The sequence below is a fragment of the Corella eumyota genome, chromosome 2, assembly GCF_963082875.1.
Source record: "Corella eumyota chromosome 2, kaCorEumy4.1, whole genome shotgun sequence".
Taxonomy (NCBI): domain Eukaryota; kingdom Metazoa; phylum Chordata; class Ascidiacea; order Phlebobranchia; family Corellidae; genus Corella; species Corella eumyota.
In genome coordinates this window covers 5,897,533-5,919,969 of record NC_137491.1, presented here as the reverse complement: position 1 = coordinate 5,919,969, position 22,437 = coordinate 5,897,533, and the positions used below count along the sequence as shown (strand labels likewise).

General features: G+C 35.9%; 2 protein-coding genes across 2 annotated transcripts in view; one reads left to right on the top strand and one right to left on the bottom strand.

Annotated features, from left to right (window-relative positions):
• LOC145741754 (uncharacterized) overlaps positions 1-19,739 on the top strand; it is a 41,749-nt gene extending 22,010 nt beyond the window's left edge. Inside the window, exons 64-83 of the mRNA XM_082559403.1 lie at positions 153-313; positions 431-551; positions 646-823; positions 938-1,188; positions 1,358-1,483; positions 1,565-1,720; positions 1,838-2,016; positions 2,107-2,302; positions 2,433-2,789; positions 3,461-13,711; positions 13,783-14,157; positions 14,826-14,926; positions 15,054-15,237; positions 15,321-15,446; positions 15,564-15,758; positions 15,832-15,977; positions 16,094-16,179; positions 16,276-16,387; positions 17,962-18,156; positions 18,349-19,739. Coding sequence (XP_082415529.1) covers positions 153-313; positions 431-551; positions 646-823; positions 938-1,188; positions 1,358-1,483; positions 1,565-1,720; positions 1,838-2,016; positions 2,107-2,302; positions 2,433-2,789; positions 3,461-13,711; positions 13,783-14,157; positions 14,826-14,926; positions 15,054-15,237; positions 15,321-15,446; positions 15,564-15,758; positions 15,832-15,977; positions 16,094-16,179; positions 16,276-16,387; positions 17,962-18,156; positions 18,349-18,447 — 13,595 coding nt within the window. The 3' untranslated portion in view covers positions 18,448-19,739. The remainder of the gene's footprint in view (positions 1-152; positions 314-430; positions 552-645; positions 824-937; positions 1,189-1,357; positions 1,484-1,564; positions 1,721-1,837; positions 2,017-2,106; positions 2,303-2,432; positions 2,790-3,460; positions 13,712-13,782; positions 14,158-14,825; positions 14,927-15,053; positions 15,238-15,320; positions 15,447-15,563; positions 15,759-15,831; positions 15,978-16,093; positions 16,180-16,275; positions 16,388-17,961; positions 18,157-18,348) is intronic.
• Positions 19,740-19,753: 14 nt separating this feature from the next.
• On the bottom strand, positions 19,754-22,437 carry LOC145741755 (uncharacterized). Its single transcript, XM_082559404.1, has 3 exons — positions 21,216-22,437; positions 20,918-21,089; positions 19,754-20,475 (listed from the first exon to the last, which is right to left on the bottom strand). The coding sequence occupies exons 1-3, from the start codon at positions 22,431-22,433 to the stop codon at positions 20,363-20,365; spliced, it is 1,503 nt and encodes a 500-aa protein (XP_082415530.1). The 5' UTR covers positions 22,434-22,437; the 3' UTR covers positions 19,754-20,362.

Genomic DNA, 22,437 nt, shown 5'->3' with positions numbered 1-22,437 from the left:
CAGATTACCATTGAATTTACCAGCAAATTACCATTTTTAAATTTACCAAAAAATTCAAGTAATACAACGTAATAAACATAATGAATGTCAGTTATCAGGTCTATTGAGCAAATATTCTATATGTTAAACTTTAATGATTTTTTTTATTTTAGTGCCACCAACCGTGGTTGAAGATTTTGATGCTGATTTATATGGACCACAAAATGTTAAAGCTTCTTGGTTACCCCCCATCGAGGGCGCTAAGCCAACTGGATATAAGGTTACATATTGGAGTCGACCAGGCACTGTAAAAACAGTTGAACTGCCGCAAGATGTAAGAAATAATAAAAAAAATATTATTTTGTTTGCAACTGTAAAAATCATTAGGTTGTGATTAGAAAAAATCTTCAGAACATTTTGAAATAAATGTTAAATGTTAAATTTTTTGTAGATTTTTGAAGCAACTCTTGATGATTTGCAACCAAGCACATCATACCAGGTTAATGTACGACCTTTCAACAGCGTGGGAGACGGGCCGGCTTCAAACACAACCGTCGTTGAAACCCAACCAGGTTTGTTTTAACTTATAACCATTACTACAACATGTATAACCATCTTACTGAATGATTGGTTAACAAAAAAATTATTTAACTATTTTTTTAACAGAACTAAGGCTCTCATACCAGACACCGATGCAAGTTAAAACAAGTGATAAAGTTGCAACGTTTTATCTTAAACGAAACATCAAGGACTTCAAAGACGTGGTAACATGGAAAATTGTCAAAGAAATCAGAAAGAAAAAGAGCATCCCAAGTAGTATTTCAAGCCAATCTAGCATATCGAGGTAATTTTCTTAAGTGAACGTCAAATTGTTAATGTATATATTTCGTGGTGGTTACGCTTTTAATGGTTTGGATTAAGAAAAGATTTATTTTTATTATTTAAACTTAATTGACAGCTCATCAAGTTCTAGCGATGACGAAATTAATCAAGGGGAAGCACCCACCGTGGTAAGCCAAGGAACACTGGAGTTCCCGCCAAACACAGATCACGTGACAGTTAACTTCCCACTTAAACAAGACATGCGCCACTCTACACAAATTTACAGGATGTTGGTCAAACGCGAACCCCGCGACGACCAAAACGAAGAAGAAATTGCTCGAGAACGCCCACTTGCTAATGTAGAGTTAAACGTCATTAACGATACAGGTATAACTGTATTTTGTAACCCTAACTAAATGTAAATATAGCCCTTCAATTAACATTATTAATTAAACATCGATTTTGAAATTAATACTAACTTTTATTGGCTTAAAATAATTAAACAAATCATCATTGACCTAAATTTTTTTTCTATATGTTGTAAAATATTGTTTAGGTTATCCTGGCAGAGTAAGAAAGCCTTTCGCAGCATCAGCAACTCCATTTGAATGCACAACATCGTGGGAGGCTCCGTCTAGTGGTGGACCAGTTGAAGGCTACAAAGTCATTGCAAGAACAGATGGTAAGTTCTTTAATTTTACTAAACTTTGAATAACCACCATCCCTTGTCCGTTTAAAACAGTCTAAAAACATTATTTTTTAGGTGAACCTGACATTGTGACAACCGTTGGCCCCGACGAAAAAAAGACAACTTTGACTGGTTTAAAACCATCAACCAACTATGACATCATGGTTCAACCATTCAACAACGTCGGTGATGCAAAATTATCCTCGCCTACCCACATTACCACACAAGATGGTAAGCCAAGCAATTTATAAGAAATTATTGATCAACATTTAATGACGTCACAACATAACTTGTTATGCAACAAAATAAATATTTAAACGAAAATTTTACAATTTTTTTTTCGCGTAGAATTGAAAGTTGAGTTTTCCGAACGTTTCTACTCTTTCAAGACAAGTGAAAAAGTCGCAGTTATTCCACTTAAACGCCATTTCACTCATGGTTATGCGACTCTGGCGTGGAACGTTAGATGGTGCAAACGAAGTGATCAATCAGATTCGTCGTCGTCCGACTCAGAAGGGGAAAATGAGGTATTGAACTACTTAGATAAACTTGAAATTAATAACTTATCACGTAGTATCTTAACATACATCGGTAATTGTGGTTAATCATATTAATAGGCTAGAGGAAGAGAATGGGCTTCTGGTTCGGTTGCTTTTGCAGACGGGGCTGATACAACCGAGGTTCGAATTCCACTTCAGCAGGCTTCACCTGCTCCAGTTCCTCGAAAGAGATCATTTTTCTGGCTACACGTGGTTGATCCTAACAAGAAAAAGAGGTTGGCGGCAATGCGGTGCAAGCTGGTGGACGACAAAGGTACGTTTGTTAAGCAACAGAAAGCTAATTTAAAGCACTTTGTATCATCTGCCTCACTGATATTGATTCCAGTGATTTTAGTTAATTTGTAAACTAATTAGTGGTTAAATATATAACGTGGTTCTTACAGTGTATGGTCGCATCGGGTGCTTAGACCCAGTTGTCTCTATACAAGGGGACGTTAATGCCCGTGACGTCATTATGCTACCAGTGATACGTCACGAGGGTACCGACGGTCACGTGACAGTAGAATGGTCAGTTAATGCTGGTGAAAATGCCAATTTTCTTTTATCGCCTAAGACACAAAACGGCATCTTAACGTTGTGTGAGGGCGAATCAGAAGCATTAGTACCAATTAAGCTTCACCCTGATTGGGTAGAAACGTTCGAGTCACGTGACCCAATTGATGTCATTGTTCAGTTAGAGTCTCCTGGCAGAGGGGCTGAGCTTTCTAACCAATCAACGTGTATCTTGCGCCTTATACCCGGTGAGATAGGGAAAAAAATCTACCTGGCACGTTGATTGTCGTTAACATCTCTCTATGTGTTGTTTCTCTTTCTCTTGTAACCATCTTCTCTGTCGTGTTACAATGACGTATTATATTACGATGATGTCATGTTAACTTGACTACACACAACTAATCATAACAAAAACAACCAAACGTTGTATAACACAATATCAAAAAATATGCATACGACCAATTAATACATAACGTTTTAGAACATAATATTATTAAGTAAAATTTAACTAACTAATGAAAATAATATCGCAAAATAGATATTTTGCAAGTTTAAGGCACTGAAATAACCCCTTGTAGCAGAAATTTGTTTTACCCTAACAACGTAGAATTTGGATTGTTTTAACAACGTAGTTAATGGATCTACCACATGTAGTGCACGAATGTGTAGTAAGATGTCGCCCCAGTTGTGACGTTGTAAGTTTTCAGGCATGAAATAATTTCTTTTGATCTGGATGTTGAAAGGTAATATTGCACGTTTCTAATTCTTCATTGATGTGTTGTAATCTGTTGTCTAACTTTTATAATACCAAGTTTGTAACTAATTTGTAATTAAATAAACATTGAGTTTATATTAATTAAACTAACCATTTTATTTAAACTATTTAAAATAGGAAGTTAACTGTAACTTTTTTATGCAGCTGAAAGAGGAGTCATTGAAGTAAAACCAGTTAAAACTGATTTAATTTGGCTCGAGCATGCAGACAGTGTGGAATTGGATATTATCCGCAAAAAGGGTTCTTTTGGTCGGATTTATTTACAGTGGGAGCTAGAATCAAGCAACGGCGAGGACATTTCAGATTATTTTCCAAAATTAATAGGAGATATACATATGGCCAATGCTGAAACTCGATATTTACTTAAAGTCCCGACCAAATCAAACGATCATGACATACCATGCGACTTTCCTCTAACTGTTAAGACGACTGCAATAACTCATGGTGTCAAAGTAGAAGATGGATCAAAATCAGTGCCGTTTTTAATTCGTGCCAAGAAAGGTGAACTTTCTGTTTTACCAGTTTCGAAAATAGAGTGGCCTGTACAAAATAACAACATAGAAGTTAAAATTGTCAGAGAAAAGGGTGAAACCGGACCGGTTTATGGTCATTGGAATTTATCGTCAGATGAAAAAGTGGAAATTGATGGATATTTTAAGAAAACCGACGGTGATTTTCGTATGGTTCACGGCCAAAAACAAGCGAAAATCTCTATACCGACCTTTTCTAACCGCAGTCAAGGGCCGGAAAATGATATTTCTGTAAATTTTAATCTTGTTCCCATTACCGACGGCGTAACATTGAAAACTGACAGTTCTGCAAAGTTAGATATTCTTAAACCGGAACCTGGGGGAATTATCAATTTTGTACGGCCAGAATTCACATTTAAAACCACAGGCGTTGAATGCATTACCATTCCACTTGAACGTGTAAATGGCTGTGGCGGCGATTCAACTATAACCTATTTAATCAGGGATCAAACATCAGAGTCTGGAGTTCATTACGAAGAAACAGCAATCGCTGGCGAAGTGGAGTTCAAAGACAAAATGTCATCAGGTCATATTACAGTTCCACTTGTTCACAATGCAAAGTACAGAAAATCCGTTTCATTTTCGGTTGAGTTGATTGAAATAACAGGAGATACCGAAATAGGAACTAAATACAAAACAGAGATCACCTTGGAACCGACATACGTTGAACCTCCTGGAGTAATTAGTTTTGTAAACAAAAATGAAGACCAGATCATTGCATGTGTAAATGAAACGGACAGTTTAACGATTCCAGTGATAAGAAGTTCTGGCATTGAAGGAAAAATAAGTGTAATTTGTTTTACAAAAGAAGGTGGGGCAATTGAAGGCAAACATTTTGTGAAGTATTCTGATGTCATAAAATTTGAAGATGGCGAAACCAAAAAAAACATAGAAATTAAATTGCTTCCGTGCAAATATAAGAAAGAGCTAGACTTCTTGCTTGTCCTAGAAAACGAAAAAGGTGGTTGTTCAATTGGGAAAAATAATAAGTTGACAGTTAACTTACGACCTACTTACGTCGAACCCCCTGGAACATTTGTGACAATAAATAACAAAGACATCAAATCTATTGTGACAAGTGACTTGTACCAATGCCCAATCACAAGAGAGAATGGTTCAGGAGGAAAAGTTTCCCTGCAATATAAAACTAGAGATGGAACCGCGAAGAATGGTGTTCATTTTACAGATACTACCAAGAGGTTAGAAATGGAAGATGGACAAATAAAAACAACATTGGATGTCCCATTACTTCCTGAACGTTATCGTGAAGAGTTATATTTTTTTATTGATTTGAGTGATCCTGAAGGTGGTGCAAATATTGAATCAAATGAAATGAAAGTTTATCTTCAACCTACTGACACAGAACCATGTGGCAATGTTACTTTACCAAAAAGTAAAGATTTTGCCGCAAATGCAACAAATACATCTACCTTAAATATTCCAATAACAAGAAATAATGGAGTTGGGGGAGAAGTGTCAGTCTCTGTTAAAACAGTGAACGGAAGTGCTAAAGCTGACGAACATTACAAATCGATTGATGGAAAAATAACTTTAAAAGATCGTCAAGATAAAGTGGAAATCCCAATAACATTATTGCCTGCTATCTATCGCGAGCCATTGGAATTTTATGTTGAAATTGACAAACCTGAAGGTGGTGTTGAAATTGGTGATTGTTGCAAAACCAAAATAAGTCTTGAACCAACCGACTCCGAACCTGTTGGTAGATTAGTATTTGATAAACTAAATGACGTAAATATGGTAACATGTAATGCAAACGACGACAAATTTGTAAATATTCCAGTTAAACGAGTTGAAGGCGTTGGTGGTGTTGTGTCTGTAAATTATTCAACCGAAGATGGAACCGCCAAGGCTGGAATACATTATATGAAAGTTGATGATGATTTACATGTTAAAGACAGAGAATTAAGGAATGAAATTAAAATTCCAATTTTACCAAACATGTACAGAAACGACTTGGACTTTACAGTGGAACTAGATCAAAAAGACGATACACCGTCAGAAATTTATAAAGTAATTCTTAAAGCCACTGACACCGAACCTTGTGGCAATGTTACTTTACCAAAAAGTAAGGATTTTGCCGCAAATGCAACAAATACATCCATCTTAAATATTCCAATAACAAGAAATAATGGAGTTGGAGGAGAAGTGTCAGTTTTTATTAAAACAGTGAACGGAAGTGCTAAAGCTGACAAACATTACAAACCACTTGATGGAAAAATAACTTTAAAAGATCGTCAAGATATAGTAGTAGTTCCAATAACATTATTACCTGCTATCTATCGCGAGCCATTGGAATTTTATGTTGAAATTGACAAACCTGAAGGTGGTGTTAAAATCGGTGATTGTTGCAAAACCAAAATAAGTCTTGAACCAACCGACTCCGAACCTGTTGGTAGATTAGTATTTGATAAACCAAACAATGTGAATATGGTAGCATGTAATGCCAACGACAATAAATGTGTTAATATTCCAGTTAAACGAGTTGGAGGCGTTGGTGGGGATGTGTCTGTAAACTATTTAACCAAAGATGGGACCGCCAAGGCTGGAATACATTACACAAAAGTTGATGATGATTTACATGTTAAAGACAGAAAATCAAAGAATGAAATTAAAATTCCAATTTTACCAAACATGTACAGAAACGACTTGGACTTTACAGTGGAACTGGATCAAAAAGACAATACACTGTCAGAAATTTATAAGATAATTCTTAAAGCAACTGATACCGAACCTTGTGGCAATGTTACTTTACCAAAAAGTAAGGATTTTGCCGCAAATGCAACAAATACATCTACCTTGAATATTCCAATAACAAGAAATAATGGAGTTGGGGGAGAAGTGTCAGTCTCTGTTAAAACAGTGAACAGGAGTGCTAAAGCTGACGAACATTACAAACCACTTGATGGAAAAATAACTTTGAAAGATCGTCAAGATAAAGTAGAAATCCCAATAACATTATTGCCTGCTATCTATCGCGAGCCATTGGAATTTTATGTTGAAATTGATAAACCTGAAGGTGGTGTTGAAATTGGTGATTGTTGCAAAACCAAAATAAGTCTTGAACCAACCGACTCCGAACCTGTTGGTAGATTAGTATTCGATAAACCAAACAATGTGAATATGGTAACATGTAATGCCAACGAAAATAAATGTGTTAATATTCCAGTTAAACGAGTTGGAGGCGTTGGTGGGGATGTGTCTGTAAACTATTTAACCAAAGATGGGACCGCCAAAGCTGGAATACATTACACGAAAGTTGATGATAATTTACATGTTAAAGACAGAGAATCAAAGAATGAAATTAAAATTCCAATTTTACCAAACATGTACAGAAACGACTTGGACTTTACAGTGGAACTAGATCAAAAAGACGATACACCGTCAGAAATTTATAAAGTAATTCTTAAAGCCACTGACACCGAACCTTGTGGCAATGTTACTTTACCAAAAAGTAAGGATTTTGCCGCAAATGCAACAAATACATCCATCTTAAATATTCCAATAACAAGAAATAATGGAGTTGGAGGAGAAGTGTCAGTTTTTATTAAAACAGTGAACGGAAGTGCTAAAGCTGACAAACATTACAAACCACTTGATGGAAAAATAACTTTAAAAGATCGTCAAGATATAGTAGAAGTTCCAATAACATTATTACCTGCTATCTATCGCGAGCCATTGGAATTTTATGTTGGAATTGACAAACCTGAAGGTGGTGTTGGAATTGGTGATTGTTGCAAAACCAAAGTAAGTCTTGAACCAACCGACTCCGAACCTGTTGGTAGATTAGTATTTGATAAACCAAACAATGTGAATATGGTAACATGTAATGCCAACGACAATAAATGTGTTAATATTCCAGTTAAACGAGTTGGAGGCGTTGGTGGGGATGTGTCTGTAAACTATTTAACCAAAGATGGGACCGCCAAGGCTGGAATACATTACACAAAAGTTGATGATGATTTACATGTTAAAGACAGAAAATCAAAGAATGAAATTAAAATTCCAATTTTACCAAACATGTACAGAAACGACTTGGACTTTACAGTGGAACTAGACCAAAAAGACGATACACTGTCAGAAATTTATAAAGTAATTCTTAAAGCCACTGACACCGAACCTTGTGGCAATGTTACTTTACCAAAAAGTAAGGATTTTGCCGCAAATCCAACAAATACATCCATCTTAAATATTCCAATAACAAGAAATAATGGAGTTGGAGGAGAAGTGTCAGTTTTTATTAAAACAGTGAACGGAAGTGCTAAAGCTGACAAACATTACAAACCACTTGATGGAAAAATAACTTTAAAAGATCGTCAAGATATAGTAGAAGTTCCAATAACATTATTACCTGCTATCTATCGCGAGCCATTGGAATTTTATGTTGGAATTGACAAACCTGAAGGTGGTGTTGAAATTGGTGATTGTTGCAAAACCAAAATAAGTCTTGAACCAACCGACTCCGAACCTGTTGGTAGATTAGTATTTGATAAACCAAACAATGTGAATATGGTAACATGTAATGCCAACGACAATAAATGTGTTAATATTCCAGTTAAACGAGTTGGAGGCGTTGGTGGGGATGTGTCTGTAAACTATTTAACCAAAGATGGGACCGCCAAGGCTGGAATACATTACACAAAAGTTGATGATGATTTACATGTTAAAGACAGAAAATCAAAGAATGAAATTAAAATTCCAATTTTACCAAACATGTACAGAAACGACTTGGACTTTACAGTGGAACTAGACCAAAAAGACGATACACTGTCAGAAATTTATAAAGTAATTCTTAAAGCTACTGACACCGAACCTTGTGGCAATGTTACTTTACCAAAAAGTAAGGATTTTGCCGCAAATGCAACAAATACATCCATCTTAAATGTTCCAATAACAAGAAATAATGGAGTTGGAGGAGAAGTGTCAGTCTCTGTTAAAACAGTGAACAGGAGTGCTAAAGCTGACGAACATTACAAACCGATTGATGGAAAAATAACTTTGAAAGATCGTCAAGATAAAGTGGAAATCCCAATAACATTATTACCTGCTATCTATCGCGAGCCATTGGAATTTTATGTTGAAATTGATAAACCTGAAGGTGGTGTTGAAATTGGTGATTGTTGCAAAACCAAAATAAGTCTTGAACCAACCGACTCCGAACCTGTTGGTAGATTAGTATTCGATAAACCAAACAATGTGAATATGGTAACATGTAATGCCAACGAAAATAAATGTGTTAATATTCCAGTTAAACGAGTTGGAGGCGTTGGTGGGGATGTGTCTGTAAACTATTTAACCAAAGATGGGACCGCCAAAGCTGGAATACATTACACGAAAGTTGATGATAATTTACATGTTAAAGACAGAGAATCAAAGAATGAAATTAAAATTCCAATTTTACCAAACATGTACAGAAACGACTTGGACTTTACAGTGGAACTAGATCAAAAAGACGATACACCGTCAGAAATTTATAAAGTAATTCTTAAAGCCACTGACACCGAACCTTGTGGCAATGTTACTTTACCAAAAAGTAAGGATTTTGCCGCAAATGCAACAAATACATCCATCTTAAATATTCCAATAACAAGAAATAATGGAGTTGGAGGAGAAGTGTCAGTTTTTATTAAAACAGTGAACGGAAGTGCTAAAGCTGACAAACATTACAAACCACTTGATGGAAAAATAACTTTAAAAGATCGTCAAGATATAGTAGAAGTTCCAATAACATTATTACCTGCTATCTATCGCGAGCCATTGGAATTTTATGTTGGAATTGACAAACCTGAAGGTGGTGTTGAAATTGGTGATTGTTGCAAAACCAAAGTAAGTCTTGAACCAACCGACTCCGAACCTGTTGGTAGATTAGTATTTGATAAACCAAACAATGTGAATATGGTAACATGTAATGCCAACGACAATAAATGTGTTAATATTCCAGTTAAACGAGTTGGAGGCGTTGGTGGGGATGTGTCTGTAAACTATTTAACCAAAGATGGGACCGCCAAGGCTGGAATACATTACACAAAAGTTGATGATGATTTACATGTTAAAGACAGAAAATCAAAGAATGAAATTAAAATTCCAATTTTACCAAACATGTACAGAAACGACTTGGACTTTACAGTGGAACTAGACCAAAAAGACGATACACTGTCAGAAATTTATAAAGTAATTCTTAAAGCCACTGACACCGAACCTTGTGGCAATGTTACTTTACCAAAAAGTAAGGATTTTGCCGCAAATCCAACAAATACATCCATCTTAAATATTCCAATAACAAGAAATAATGGAGTTGGAGGAGAAGTGTCAGTTTTTATTAAAACAGTGAACGGAAGTGCTAAAGCTGACAAACATTACAAACCACTTGATGGAAAAATAACTTTAAAAGATCGTCAAGATATAGTAGAAGTTCCAATAACATTATTACCTGCTATCTATCGCGAGCCATTGGAATTTTATGTTGGAATTGACAAACCTGAAGGTGGTGTTGAAATTGGTGATTGTTGCAAAACCAAAATAAGTCTTGAACCAACCGACTCCGAACCTGTTGGTAGATTAGTATTTGATAAACCAAACAATGTGAATATGGTAACATGTAATGCCAACGACAATAAATGTGTTAATATTCCAGTTAAACGAGTTGGAGGCGTTGGTGGGGATGTGTCTGTAAACTATTTAACCAAAGATGGGACCGCCAAGGCTGGAATACATTACACAAAAGTTGATGATGATTTACATGTTAAAGACAGAAAATCAAAGAATGAAATTAAAATTCCAATTTTACCAAACATGTACAGAAACGACTTGGACTTTACAGTGGAACTAGACCAAAAAGACGATACACTGTCAGAAATTTATAAAGTAATTCTTAAAGCCACTGACACCGAACCTTGTGGCAATGTTACTTTACCAAAAAGTAAGGATTTTGCCGCAAATGCAACAAATACATCCATCTTAAATGTTCCAATAACAAGAAATAATGGAGTTGGAGGAGAAGTGTCAGTCTCTGTTAAAACAGTGAACAGGAGTGCTAAAGCTGACGAACATTACAAACCGATTGATGGAAAAATAACTTTGAAAGATCGTCAAGATAAAGTGGAAATCCCAATAACATTATTACCTGCTATCTATCGCGAGCCATTGGAATTTTATGTTGAAATTGACAAACCTGAAGGTGGTGTTGAAATTGGTGATTGTTGCAAAACCAAAATAAGTCTTGAACCAACCGACTCCGAACCTGTTGGTAGATTAGTATTTGATAAACCAAACGATGTAAATACGTTATCATGTAATGCAAACGACGACAAATTTGTAAATATTCCAGTTAAACGAGTTGAAGGCGTTGGTGGTGTTGTGTCTGTAAATTATTCAACCGAAGATGGAACCGCCAAAGCTGGGACACATTATACAGAAGTTGATGACGTTTTACAATTAAAAGACAGGGAATCCACTGGAGAAATTAAAATTCCTATATTACCAAATAAGTATAGAAATGATCTGGACTTCATAGTGGAACTTATTGATACACCCCCGGAAGTATGTAAGGTAACTTTGAAGGCAACCGATACCGAGCCATGTGGAAAAGTTACATTGCCAATTGACGATGTTCTTGAAGTAAATGCAAAAACATGTAACAGCCTTGGAGTCCCAATATCTAGAGTAAATGGAAAAGGTGGTGATTGTTCTGTGAGATTAAAAACTTTAGATGGAAGTGCAAAAGACGGAGTACATTATAAAGGAATTGATAAAGTTGTCGAAATAAAAGATCGAGAAGGATTTGTTGAAGTTGGTATTCCACTACTACCCTTATTATATCGCGACCAACTTTACTTCACTATTGAACTTAGTGATCCACAGGGTGGTATTGAGTTGGGTGACGTGACAAGTTCTCAAGTTAAATTTCTGCCCACAGATACAGAACCCAATGGATATGCAGAACTTCCTGAAGAAGCCGAAAACATTAAAGTTGATGCTAACGAAACTAAAGAGGTGATCATTCCAGTCAAACGAATTGGTGGAGTCGGTGGCCCGTTAAAAATTAGTTATAGCACTACAGATGGGACAGCTAAAAGTGGAATACACTACGATCCCATAGACAACACAATGACTTTAAAAAACAGAGAAAGCTTGGAAAATATTGTGATTCCGCTAAAACAAGAAAAATATAGAGAGCCAAAAACATTTTTTGTAAACCTGAAACAAGATGGCAAAGATTCACAATCAACGGAAATTATACTTCAGCCAACTGATACTGAACCTAATGGACGTCTTGTTTTTCCTTCAGAGGAAGAACTTAGTTTTAACAAAACTGTGGATAACATGGCAATAATTCCCGTTCATCGAGTTAATGGTTGCGGTGGGGAATTGGAAGTCCTATACTTTACCAAAAATGATTCAGCAAAAGCTGGAATACACTACGAAGAATCTAGTGGGAAACTTAAATTTAAAGATCGTGAAATTAAAAAGACAATTAAAGTGCCTTTGCTGGATTTAAAATACAAGCAACAGTTGGATTTTAAAGTTGCGCTTGATTCAAAAGATAATCTCCAAGAGGTTAATGTAACTTTGGAACCCACATCAGTTAACAATTTAGGTTCAACAACTAATAAAGTTGACGTTTCTTCAAACGACCAAGACAGTGTTGTCATACCAATAGTACGACAAAATGGGGATCTTAAAAATGAAATTAACGTCCCATTTTCTACATCTGATAAGACGGCCAAAGCTGACTTGCACTACGTTTCAACTAAAGGTGAGGCTACAATTCCAAGAGGTAAAACCGAATCTTCAATTAAAATTCCAATTAAAAAGTCTGAACATACAAAGCCATTATCGTTTTTGGTTAATTTTGACAATGATCTTGATGACCCTACGATAGTTAAAGTCAATTTAAAACCAACAAAACAAAGTCCACCCGGCACACTCTGCTTTACAAAAACTGAATACATTCATCCTGGCCCAGATCCAGATTCAACTGGAAAAATTATTAAGATACCAGTTATTCGAGAAGAAGGTGATGGCGGAAAAGTGTCGGTTGAGTACTTTACGCGGGATAACACGGCAATGTCAGGAACTCATTATGATGAAACCACGGGATTTCTCGAATTTGAAGACGGAGAAACCGAAAAGTGTATTGAAGTTTCAATCATTCCAGATATTTCATATCAAAATATTATATCATTTGTTTTGGAACTGGGTGCGGCCACCGGGGGCGCAGAAGTGTACGGTGTTTACGAAACCGAGGTTAAACTTGAACCCCCTCTAGATAAAAATGACCCCGGAGTACTTGGGTTCGAATCTGACAAGGTCCTTATTTCAACATCGAAACTTACTAAAAGAAAACGTAAAAATGTCAAAATTGAAATTCCGGTTCGACGAACATATGGCTGTGGTGGCGAGGTATCAGTGGATTATTTTACTCGAGACAACACCGCAGTCTCAGGCCTTCATTACCTTGAAACTGAGGGCGAATTAAAATTTGCGGATTCTGAGACGACGCGAAACATTGAGGTTAACGTTCTTCCAGGAAAACATTTTAATAAGCAATGTTCGTTTACGGCTGAATTAGGTGGGGCTTACGGTGATGCGGAAGTTGGAATTTATGAAACAGAAGTCATCCTAAAACCAATCGCATCCAGAGGATCATCGTCAAGTGATAGTAGTTCCTCTTCTGGTACTTCATCAACATCTGGGTCATCTTCAGGTTCATCTACGTCGTCAGAATCGAGAAGTGGTAGCTCTGACGATGAAAATGTGTTTGTTAAAGAATCAAGCACTAAGTATAAGTCAGCCAAAAAAACGACCCCTCTTGAAATCAGGGAGTACGTAGAACGTAAAAACATTGGTATGTATTAATAAATAACGTAATTTCCCACTTACTATAACGTATTTTTAATTGTGTTGTTGTATTCACAGACGCGGAGTTACAAGATGGGGCTGGGGAAATTGGTTTCTCAAGTGAACGATTTGAGTTCCGGCGTGGTGTAGATCAGACCGCGCGCGTACCGGTTGCCCGTCGTGATGGCAACGTTGGTAAAGTAACAATTGACTGGTTTACGCGGGAAAATACGGCCGTAATCGATAAAGACTTTGTAGAATGTGATGGGGTTGCAAGTTTTGCACACGGACAATCCAGTACGTGGATTAGTATACCTTTATTAAACAGACATGCAGAGAGACAGGACGGGGCGTTTAAAGAAAGAACATTTATTGTTGAACTTGGTCAGCCTGAAGGAGGGGCTACGCTAGGGAGATATGAAACATTAGTTGCTTTGCTTGAACCTGACCCTAGTAAGCATACAGTTTAATATACACATGAAAACATATACAAATGTATAATCATAACAAGGTCTGTAATTTGTAAATCTAAATTACGGCTAATGATAAAAAAACTTAAAACCGAACACCAAAATAAAAAAATGTTTAAGAATATATTTTACTTGCAGGCAAAATTCAACTTCTGACAAAAGCACATTAAAATTTTTACGTAACCTTAAATTAACCGAAACTAACGAAATACTTAGCGCAGAACAAATAACAATTAACTTGTCACATTAAAGTAATCGCAATGTACAGTACACCAATAACACGTATAACACTAGTTTGTGGTTTTTACTTATACCTCTGCGTGTGTCTTTCTATCTTCTTTCTTTTAACTTTTCTTTCTTACACCACTAATCTCTGATGACGTCATTGGCGACAATTTTCTATCTTTTTCATTTCTCTAATCTCTTGCCAAGTATTGAACTACACATATGAGGAAGAGTTTGATCGTTTTAAGTCTTTAGTGGTCAATGCGTAATTGGATCTTGTAATATCGGATGTTTTTTTGATCTTATGTCAACTACTTTTATTTTATAAGGTTTTATTAAAAAAATCATGTTTTAAAAAAATGTGAGATTTTAAACTTAACCACGAAAATTTTGATGCTGAAAAATTAACAGAATAATGTATTTTAGCTCGCTTGGTGGCGCCAAAGAACGCCAAGATTGAACTACAGGGTCCTTCAAGTTTTGTTGTTTCATGGGAACCACAAGATGCAACAGTTCTAGAGTATTTGGTAAGTATTGAACATTGGTTAAATGTGTTGTTTAGCCAAAAAAATGCTTTTCGAAATATGTACCTATGCGATACCATATTGATCAATGTAATAGCAAACCATTTATAAATGTATTTTTTTGTGTTAGGTATCGTACAAGAGAGCAGGGTCCCAAGACGAGCCAAATCGACACACAATGCCAAGTGATCAATATTACTTTCAAGTTGATGATCTTCTACCAGAATCAGCTTATGCAGTTGTGGTATCAGCTCTTGGTGAAGGAGGCCAGCAAGTATCAAGCGAAGTAATTGGTTGTAAAACTCCGGGCAAAGGTAAGATTAACATTATATTGTGTCATTTATCAAAACACTGAAATTTGTACTTGAAATATATAATTTTTGTTATTTGTTTTTAGTTCCTGGGCCTCCTAATAGGTTGGCGTTTCAGGTTCTTTCCCCCACTTCGCTACAATGCTCATGGGGTGAACCACCAGTTACTAACGGTATCATAACAGGCTACGAAGTTCTTTACAAACCCAAAGGTAATTTTAAAATACTCGGTATTGTTGTTAAAACGTCTTACTTTAAGAAGATCAGTACTTTTTTGTTTCTACATTTCTCCAAATAGAAGTCTAATAACATTTTTATATTTTGTTTAGATCCTGACGTGGATAGTCAACAACTTCCAGTTATGGTTAGAATACCGGACGGCCATTACCGATCATTGCTTGTTGAAAACTTGGAAGAAAATTGCACATATCTGTACTCAGTAAGAGCACAGAACAAATGTGGTCTTGGAATTCCGAGAGAGGCTACTATGAAGATTGAACACATGGGATCACGACCCCCATCAGGTAAATAATTTATTTTTCCACCCACTTAACAATTAAATGTAAAATCATTGTAATTCATTTTTCCGCCTTGCAGCAATATTTTTGGACGAGGATAACATGAAACTGCTCCAGGAGCAAATTAAGATAGAGCAAGCTAACAGGGAGCTTGCAATGGCCGAACGAGCAAGATCCATTTCCGCCTCATCGTCGGATAGCAACCAGCAAGGATCAGAAAACAGAGTAATTTATTATAACAATAAATATTATCTTAAAGATTGTGCTTTGTTTTTAAAGTGTTTATTAAATTTTGTGTTATTAGTTTAAGATAATTAAATACGACACATGGTACTTTGTAGATAACAACAACAACGAAATATACACAAGGACAGCAACCTGTCCAGCAAACTAAATCTAAATCGTCAATGAAAACCCGAGTTACAAGGTAAGTTAAAAGTGCAAGAATAACATGCCTTTTTAATATCTTAATCATGGTATACAACAAGTAACAACTTGTAAAAAACCTTTTGGTATTTTTAAGGTACATTCACAAAGATGGCCAGCGTGAACCTGAAGTTGAAACAACTGAATACGATGGCAAATTATCCCAAAACGATCTCGCTAAGTTAGCCGAAAACGCGGAACGTATCGAGGTGACGATTATTACGTAATAACTTAAGATAAAAATTTTCCTTTTAATTACTGGTTTTTCAAAAAAAGCGTAATTCGTTCTCCAAATTTGGGTGGGTCATGAATGAAATTGTAAAAAATGTCATCGGGCTTTTGTGTTAAGTGTTATGTATTTTTATCTTGAATTTAAATATATAAAATTTTATTTTACGACTAAATATAATTGAGCACTTGACTTAAAGTCATTAAAATTTGCTTATCATGCTTAAGTTCAACTTTTTTAACCATATTCATTATATTCACAGTGTCAATCTCCATTACAGGTAAATAAACCATTTTTGTTTTAAAATCCTTGCGATGCATTTTAAAGATCAGTTCTGTATTTATTGCTTGATCATTTTTGATTTTTGTTTTATAACTGTAAACATCAAACGTCTAAGAATTATCGTCGTTCTGTTAATTTAACATTAATACCAGTATTAATTGGAACATTATTTTAATGTCATTTTTTGGTTGTTTGAAGTTGCTTTTGATCAGCATGCGACAAAGGTTTTACATAAAAAAGTTATCCGCTTAAGAGTGACGTAACATAAGTGTGAAAATTTACGCTACCAATTATTTTGTTTACGAATGGCATGGATTCAAATGTCTGAAAATTGTTTGTTTTTTCCGAAGGAGAATTTACGTTTTCAACGATTCTTTTGTTTTGGACTTTGTCATTTTTGTTAATTAGTTACTTAACACTTGCATGACGTGAAAACGTGAAGGCTTGGGCAAATTTAAAGTGTCAAAAACTTTGTAAGAAGCGTTGAAACGCACTAATTTAACACGAATTATAAATGATAATAATTAATAGAATTCTTGACACGCCAATTAAAGGCGTTAACACGAACCAGTATCAAAGGACAAAGGCGAAACCAGTTCTGATTTAATGAAAAAAATTCGACTCGCGAAAATTAAAGTTTTTTTCTGGCAATACGAAACGCGGCAACTTCTAAATAATTCGATTGCAACCGTTTTTCAAGTGACTGACAGGGCTTTACATAATTGCAACGTTATGCACCGCAATGACGTAGGCCTGTGACGTAAAATAAGCCGACACCACTGCTATCACATGAAATTTTAGGTGTAAAAATTTTAATCCTGTTTTGCACAATTTTAAGGAGGATTAGAAACGGGTCTTTCATAAACAAATTAGCGTAAATTCCATCCCAATTCGAACCTGCTGGGAGGTTTGGTAATGAGTGATGAACATATTCAAACAATTTTGTATTGATAACAACAGTTTAAAATAGATTATACGATGTTGTATCACGCCCACAAAAATGTTGTGTAAAAAATAATATATCGTAATTCTAAAAAAATATTAGTATGAATTTACTATTTGAACAAACCAAAAACAAGCTCGCAAAAACGCCTTGCTTAAAGAAAAAGCGTCATAAAAAGTTTCTTTCGCTACCTTAAGAAAAAAATCGATCCTCACCAATAATATTTTACTTATATCCAAAATATTGTCGCTTTGTCATTAAAATGCATGTTTAAATTATTAGCAAATTTATTCAAGTACTTCAATCTAAAACGACCTATTTTTTTGTAGGTACAAGTCATTACGTATAACAGCACGAGTGGAGTAGCTGGACGATCCGCTGCCGAAGCCCCACAACCCCCTACTGAGATAACACTCAGCAACCCCTACGCGCAAGAATACTCGAACACTGACGTGCAACATGACGTCACGCAAAATACTGACGTATACACGGATGTGGAGGAGTCAAAAGAAGGAGACACAGATGTGAGTATAACGAGTTTAAGTTCGTGAAGTTATTCGGTTAGGTCTTGGTTTAAATTTATTCTAAGGACTTTGTGTGTATATAACTCTATACCAAGTCTGTGCTTGACACTATTTTAAACGTTGTAATCACAGCGAAAATTATAAGTAATGATTACAAATTTATTGTCGGCTTATATTTTGTTGATACAACAGGTTACTACAATCACAAAAACTTACAAAACAACAACAACCGAACGAAGACTGGAGACCACGTCTGGGATGCGAATGATGAAGAAAGACGACCAATCATAATCATAGGTCCGCGATGACGTCACACAGTGATTGTGCCGACCTGCAAAGCTTTAGCGCGGTGGCGAACTTACATTTTTTGCGCGTTTGTGTCGTTCAAACTTTTTTAAACGAATTTTTGCACCACTTTCTACACAAAAACAATTTAACGAAATCCCACGATGCACTTCACTAATTGGCGGTTAATGCTTCTTTGAATGCGTGAGAATTACTTCACATCAATAAGATGAAAAAGTTTATGTAAGGCTTGGCTTTTGCTGGTTAGCCTCAAACTAATCAGGTCATGTGACTGCTGAGTAGAAGGTATGTGAGATCGGCGTAAGCGGAATGCCATATTTTCCGCAAATGAAGGTGTTTAACATAGCGAGGTGTAAGCGTAATGATACATCACACATTAAACACGATATCAAACAAGCAAATTGCTTGCGAAGTGCCTTTTTAGTGACCACTAAATGAGATTAACACCTATGTATTTTCCTTTGTCGTGTATTTTTTTCGTGTCTTATCTTACTACTGAAGTGTAGGCTAATTATTTTCAAGTTTGTGTTTTTCTGCTATTGACAGATGTTGAAGGTTTTTCGAAATTGAAAATGATATAAACAACCTCATCTGTCAATTGTATTTATTGACTTTTAAAATTTCCAATAACTGGCGCACGACTCTCTGTCACTTTTATAGTTTATTTATTTTAGAGATTTGAACATAATTATTTCTCTATTTGGTGGTATTTCCTAATACTAAAATTCGCCCATATAACCTAATATGTAACTAAAATTGAAAAATACCCAAAACTCGTTCAAATAAATCACTTTCAACAAGGCTTGTAAACAAAATTTTGACTCATTTAACTCGATTTTGATCGTTGGAATTTTTTTCTCCCGAAACATCCTTTCGATCGTATCTCTACACAATCAATTATCCCTATCATGCTAGGCCATCGTTTAGCGACACCAAAAATCATGACTAAAATACGTCACAAACGTTGTCTTAAAATGTTTATTTAGCTGACACATTTGAAAAACAACATAGAACTTTTTTATTTTCGTTGTCCCGTTTTATATGACGCTGTTACTTAAAAAATCTATGTTTTATCAGTATTTGCCAAGTGTGATATTTTGTATTATATATATCTTTGCATGGCTTTTATGTTTATTGTGCGCAAATTACTTATAACTATGTTTATGCTAATAAAGCTCTAATGGACTGTTTAACACTCTCCATATAAGGCATTAACATAGCGTGGGTGTAAAAGATGCGAAACCTGTACTTAGTTGGCCCGAAATATTTCAAATCATGTCATTTATTTTTATAAACGTGTAATCAAATAAAACGAGAATTTGTAATGGAATTAAAAATAATAAAAAAGCTACGCTTGTGCAGCAAAGTAGAAAATAACATGGAAGGAAAAGTGAAGTAAAAAAATCAAGTTTTATGAGAGTAACAAAAATAAAGATATTCAAAAAATAAAAAAAATATTTTGATTCCAATAAAATATAAATAATCAAAAAATGTTTATTTGGATGAAAACTAATAAATCATTGAGATAACTCATGTCATGATACAGAGCCTAAAATTTGATCTAAATATTTACGCAAACAATATAATGCACATTGAATGGCGAATACGCTTAAATTAAATCGGTCATGGAAAAACACACAAAATGTTGAGTAAGAAAATAACAGTGTAAGTAGAATATGCAGGCACCGGTACCGCGCCCATGTCATATCACAGTAGAGACACATCAAACAACCGCATACATCGAGCTGGTTTTAATTGCAACTTTCGGGTTTGTGTTTAAGAAAAAACACTCATCAAAATCCACAGCTTGGACAGTCAAATTGCTGGTCACGAAATGGGACTTGTCGGTGGTAATTGACGTTCTATTTAAGAATATGGGAAGTGTAAAACGTGAGCGTTTTTAGACGTAAAATTCGACGCAGCCATTTTCTTCGCATGATTTTGCCGCTCCGCCATCTTCTCGATAGTCAACGCTTTCAGGTTCGGTTGTATGTTGACCACTGTAGCAATGACCTACAAATCAATATCAAAAGTTCAATTTATTGCAACGCACGTGCTTGGCTGGTTATTATACCTAAAGAGATATCTCCCAGGCTATAATGACTGGGTATCAACATGGACGCCTAATTACGTCCGATTTAAATCGAGGGCGGTGATAAGATTAGAATGTCAAATTCTATATCTGGTACCAAACCACTCATATACATAGAATACTAATAATTATAAGGACCCACGCAGGAAATATGTTGGATATGTTCAAGAGGTTGTGAGGTTGATATTGCATTAGAGGGTATGTTATCGAAAGGCGCCAAACTTATAATTCACAAAATACTTAAAGTGCTCGATGACAAATTCAAGTGGATGCAACCTTACAATCATATTAAATCCATCCTTTTACACAAGTTTATTATGTAAACAACAAACTGAATATGCACTTATAATTTAGGAAACATACCAGTTAAGATTGAGTTTGTAGACTCTTCGTAGAAATCCATTTTTAGCAACCGAAATCCTGTACTACAACACTGGCACACAAAATCAGTGCCATGTTCGTCTTGGGCAACTTTATGCACCATAGATTCGGGATGCGGTAAATAACAACGACTTCTTTGGTTTGGATCGAAACTCTAAAATTAAAATAAATGTCAGGTCAAAGTACTGAAAATAAATTTGTATTGACGCAAAGTAATTGGTTTCGGATCTAACTTGTTAGTTAATCCGTGAAAACTTAAAGTAAACAAACACGTACACACCTTATGGCAACGAGTGCAGTGAGATTTGACCTGCTTGGCAACGGTGACTGGAATTAAAGTTGCTAATGCCTTGATTATCTTTGGGTCTTTTGTGTCCAATTTGTCTTCAAGGAATCGTTTTAAATCTTTTGCAGTCGCAGACTCGATGAATTGACGTAGCCTTACAGCTTCGTTAATCAAAGTTTCAACCTTGGGTACTGGACTTGATGAAGATCCGCATGAAAAAGAAGCATTCGATAATGAATCGTTAGCGTCGTTTATCTGCAAAGCAGCTACGTCACGAGTGACGTTGCATACATGCTTACGTGGAGCGGGAATCGGGTGGTTTTTCTCTGACAAATGCTCACTAGAAATGGGCATCAAGGGACTGCGTTGAATGGGTTGCTTCTGTAGATCTGGATCATTTAAGCCTTCGAGTGAAGTAACGTAGTCAAGAACGGCTGGGCCTTTGACTGGTGTAAAGACACATGAACTGATGTCGGATACTTCGCTCGAGCTTTGGCTACGATGACTTCGGGGAACGACAGGTGTGAATGCCGATCTATATCCGTCAGTTAAACCCAATGGAGACGGAGTTTTATGGGTTGCGTATAAAGCTGGGACCTTTATGGGACTGTCTGAGCTTTTTGTGGGACTTCCGTAGTTAAAAGGTAGGCCCTCGGTTTCGGTTGTTTGGGTTGTTAGCTCAGAGTTTATTGAAGATTCGGAACCGTTTCGTCTGGTCTTCTTAAGAATTCCTCGTTTTTTTGTTTTCTTTATTTCTTCCTTTCCCCCCTTTACCCATTTTTCAAGGTCAGATTTGTCGTTTTGTGGAAGGGTGGAAAGATCAAGAGGGTCATAGTAACTACTCAAATTGTCAAAATTGTTTCCAACGTAATAATACGAAGCTTCATTCTCACTCGCTGAAAGCATCGACAACGGTGACGTGGGTGATGGCGTCATAGAAAGTGACGTCATGTTAGAATGAGAGTTGTAGGTTTGGGCATAGTATTGCGGGTTCTGTCGAGGATGGTAAGTGTCGAAACCAATTGTCGAACTATCGTTGGTTTGTTGTCGAGTTGCCATTTTTTTAAGTTGGAAAGAACTGTCTTCGTCGGTTGATGTAGTTGTCGAATAACCACTTTCGGAATGATCGTTGAACTTGACTTTTCGGTAATTGGGTTGACTGGTGTTGAGGTGTTGCAGCATTACTTGATAATCGTTAATATTTAATGTCATGCCT

What these genes read in the sequence shown, in the direction of transcription:
- LOC145741755 (XM_082559404.1), bottom strand. Translation starts at nt 22,433, where the DNA reads ATGACATTAAATATTAACGATTATCAAGTAATGCTGCAACACCTCAAC. An exon ending in ACTGCACTCGTTGCCATAAG is followed by an intron (nt 21,090 to 21,215) that starts GTGTGTACGTGT and finishes TTTTAATTTTAG; the next exon opens with AGTTTCGATCCAAACCAAAG. An exon ending in TACAAACTCAATCTTAACTG is followed by an intron (nt 20,476 to 20,917) that starts GTATGTTTCCTA and finishes ATTGATTTGTAG; the next exon opens with GTCATTGCTACAGTGGTCAA.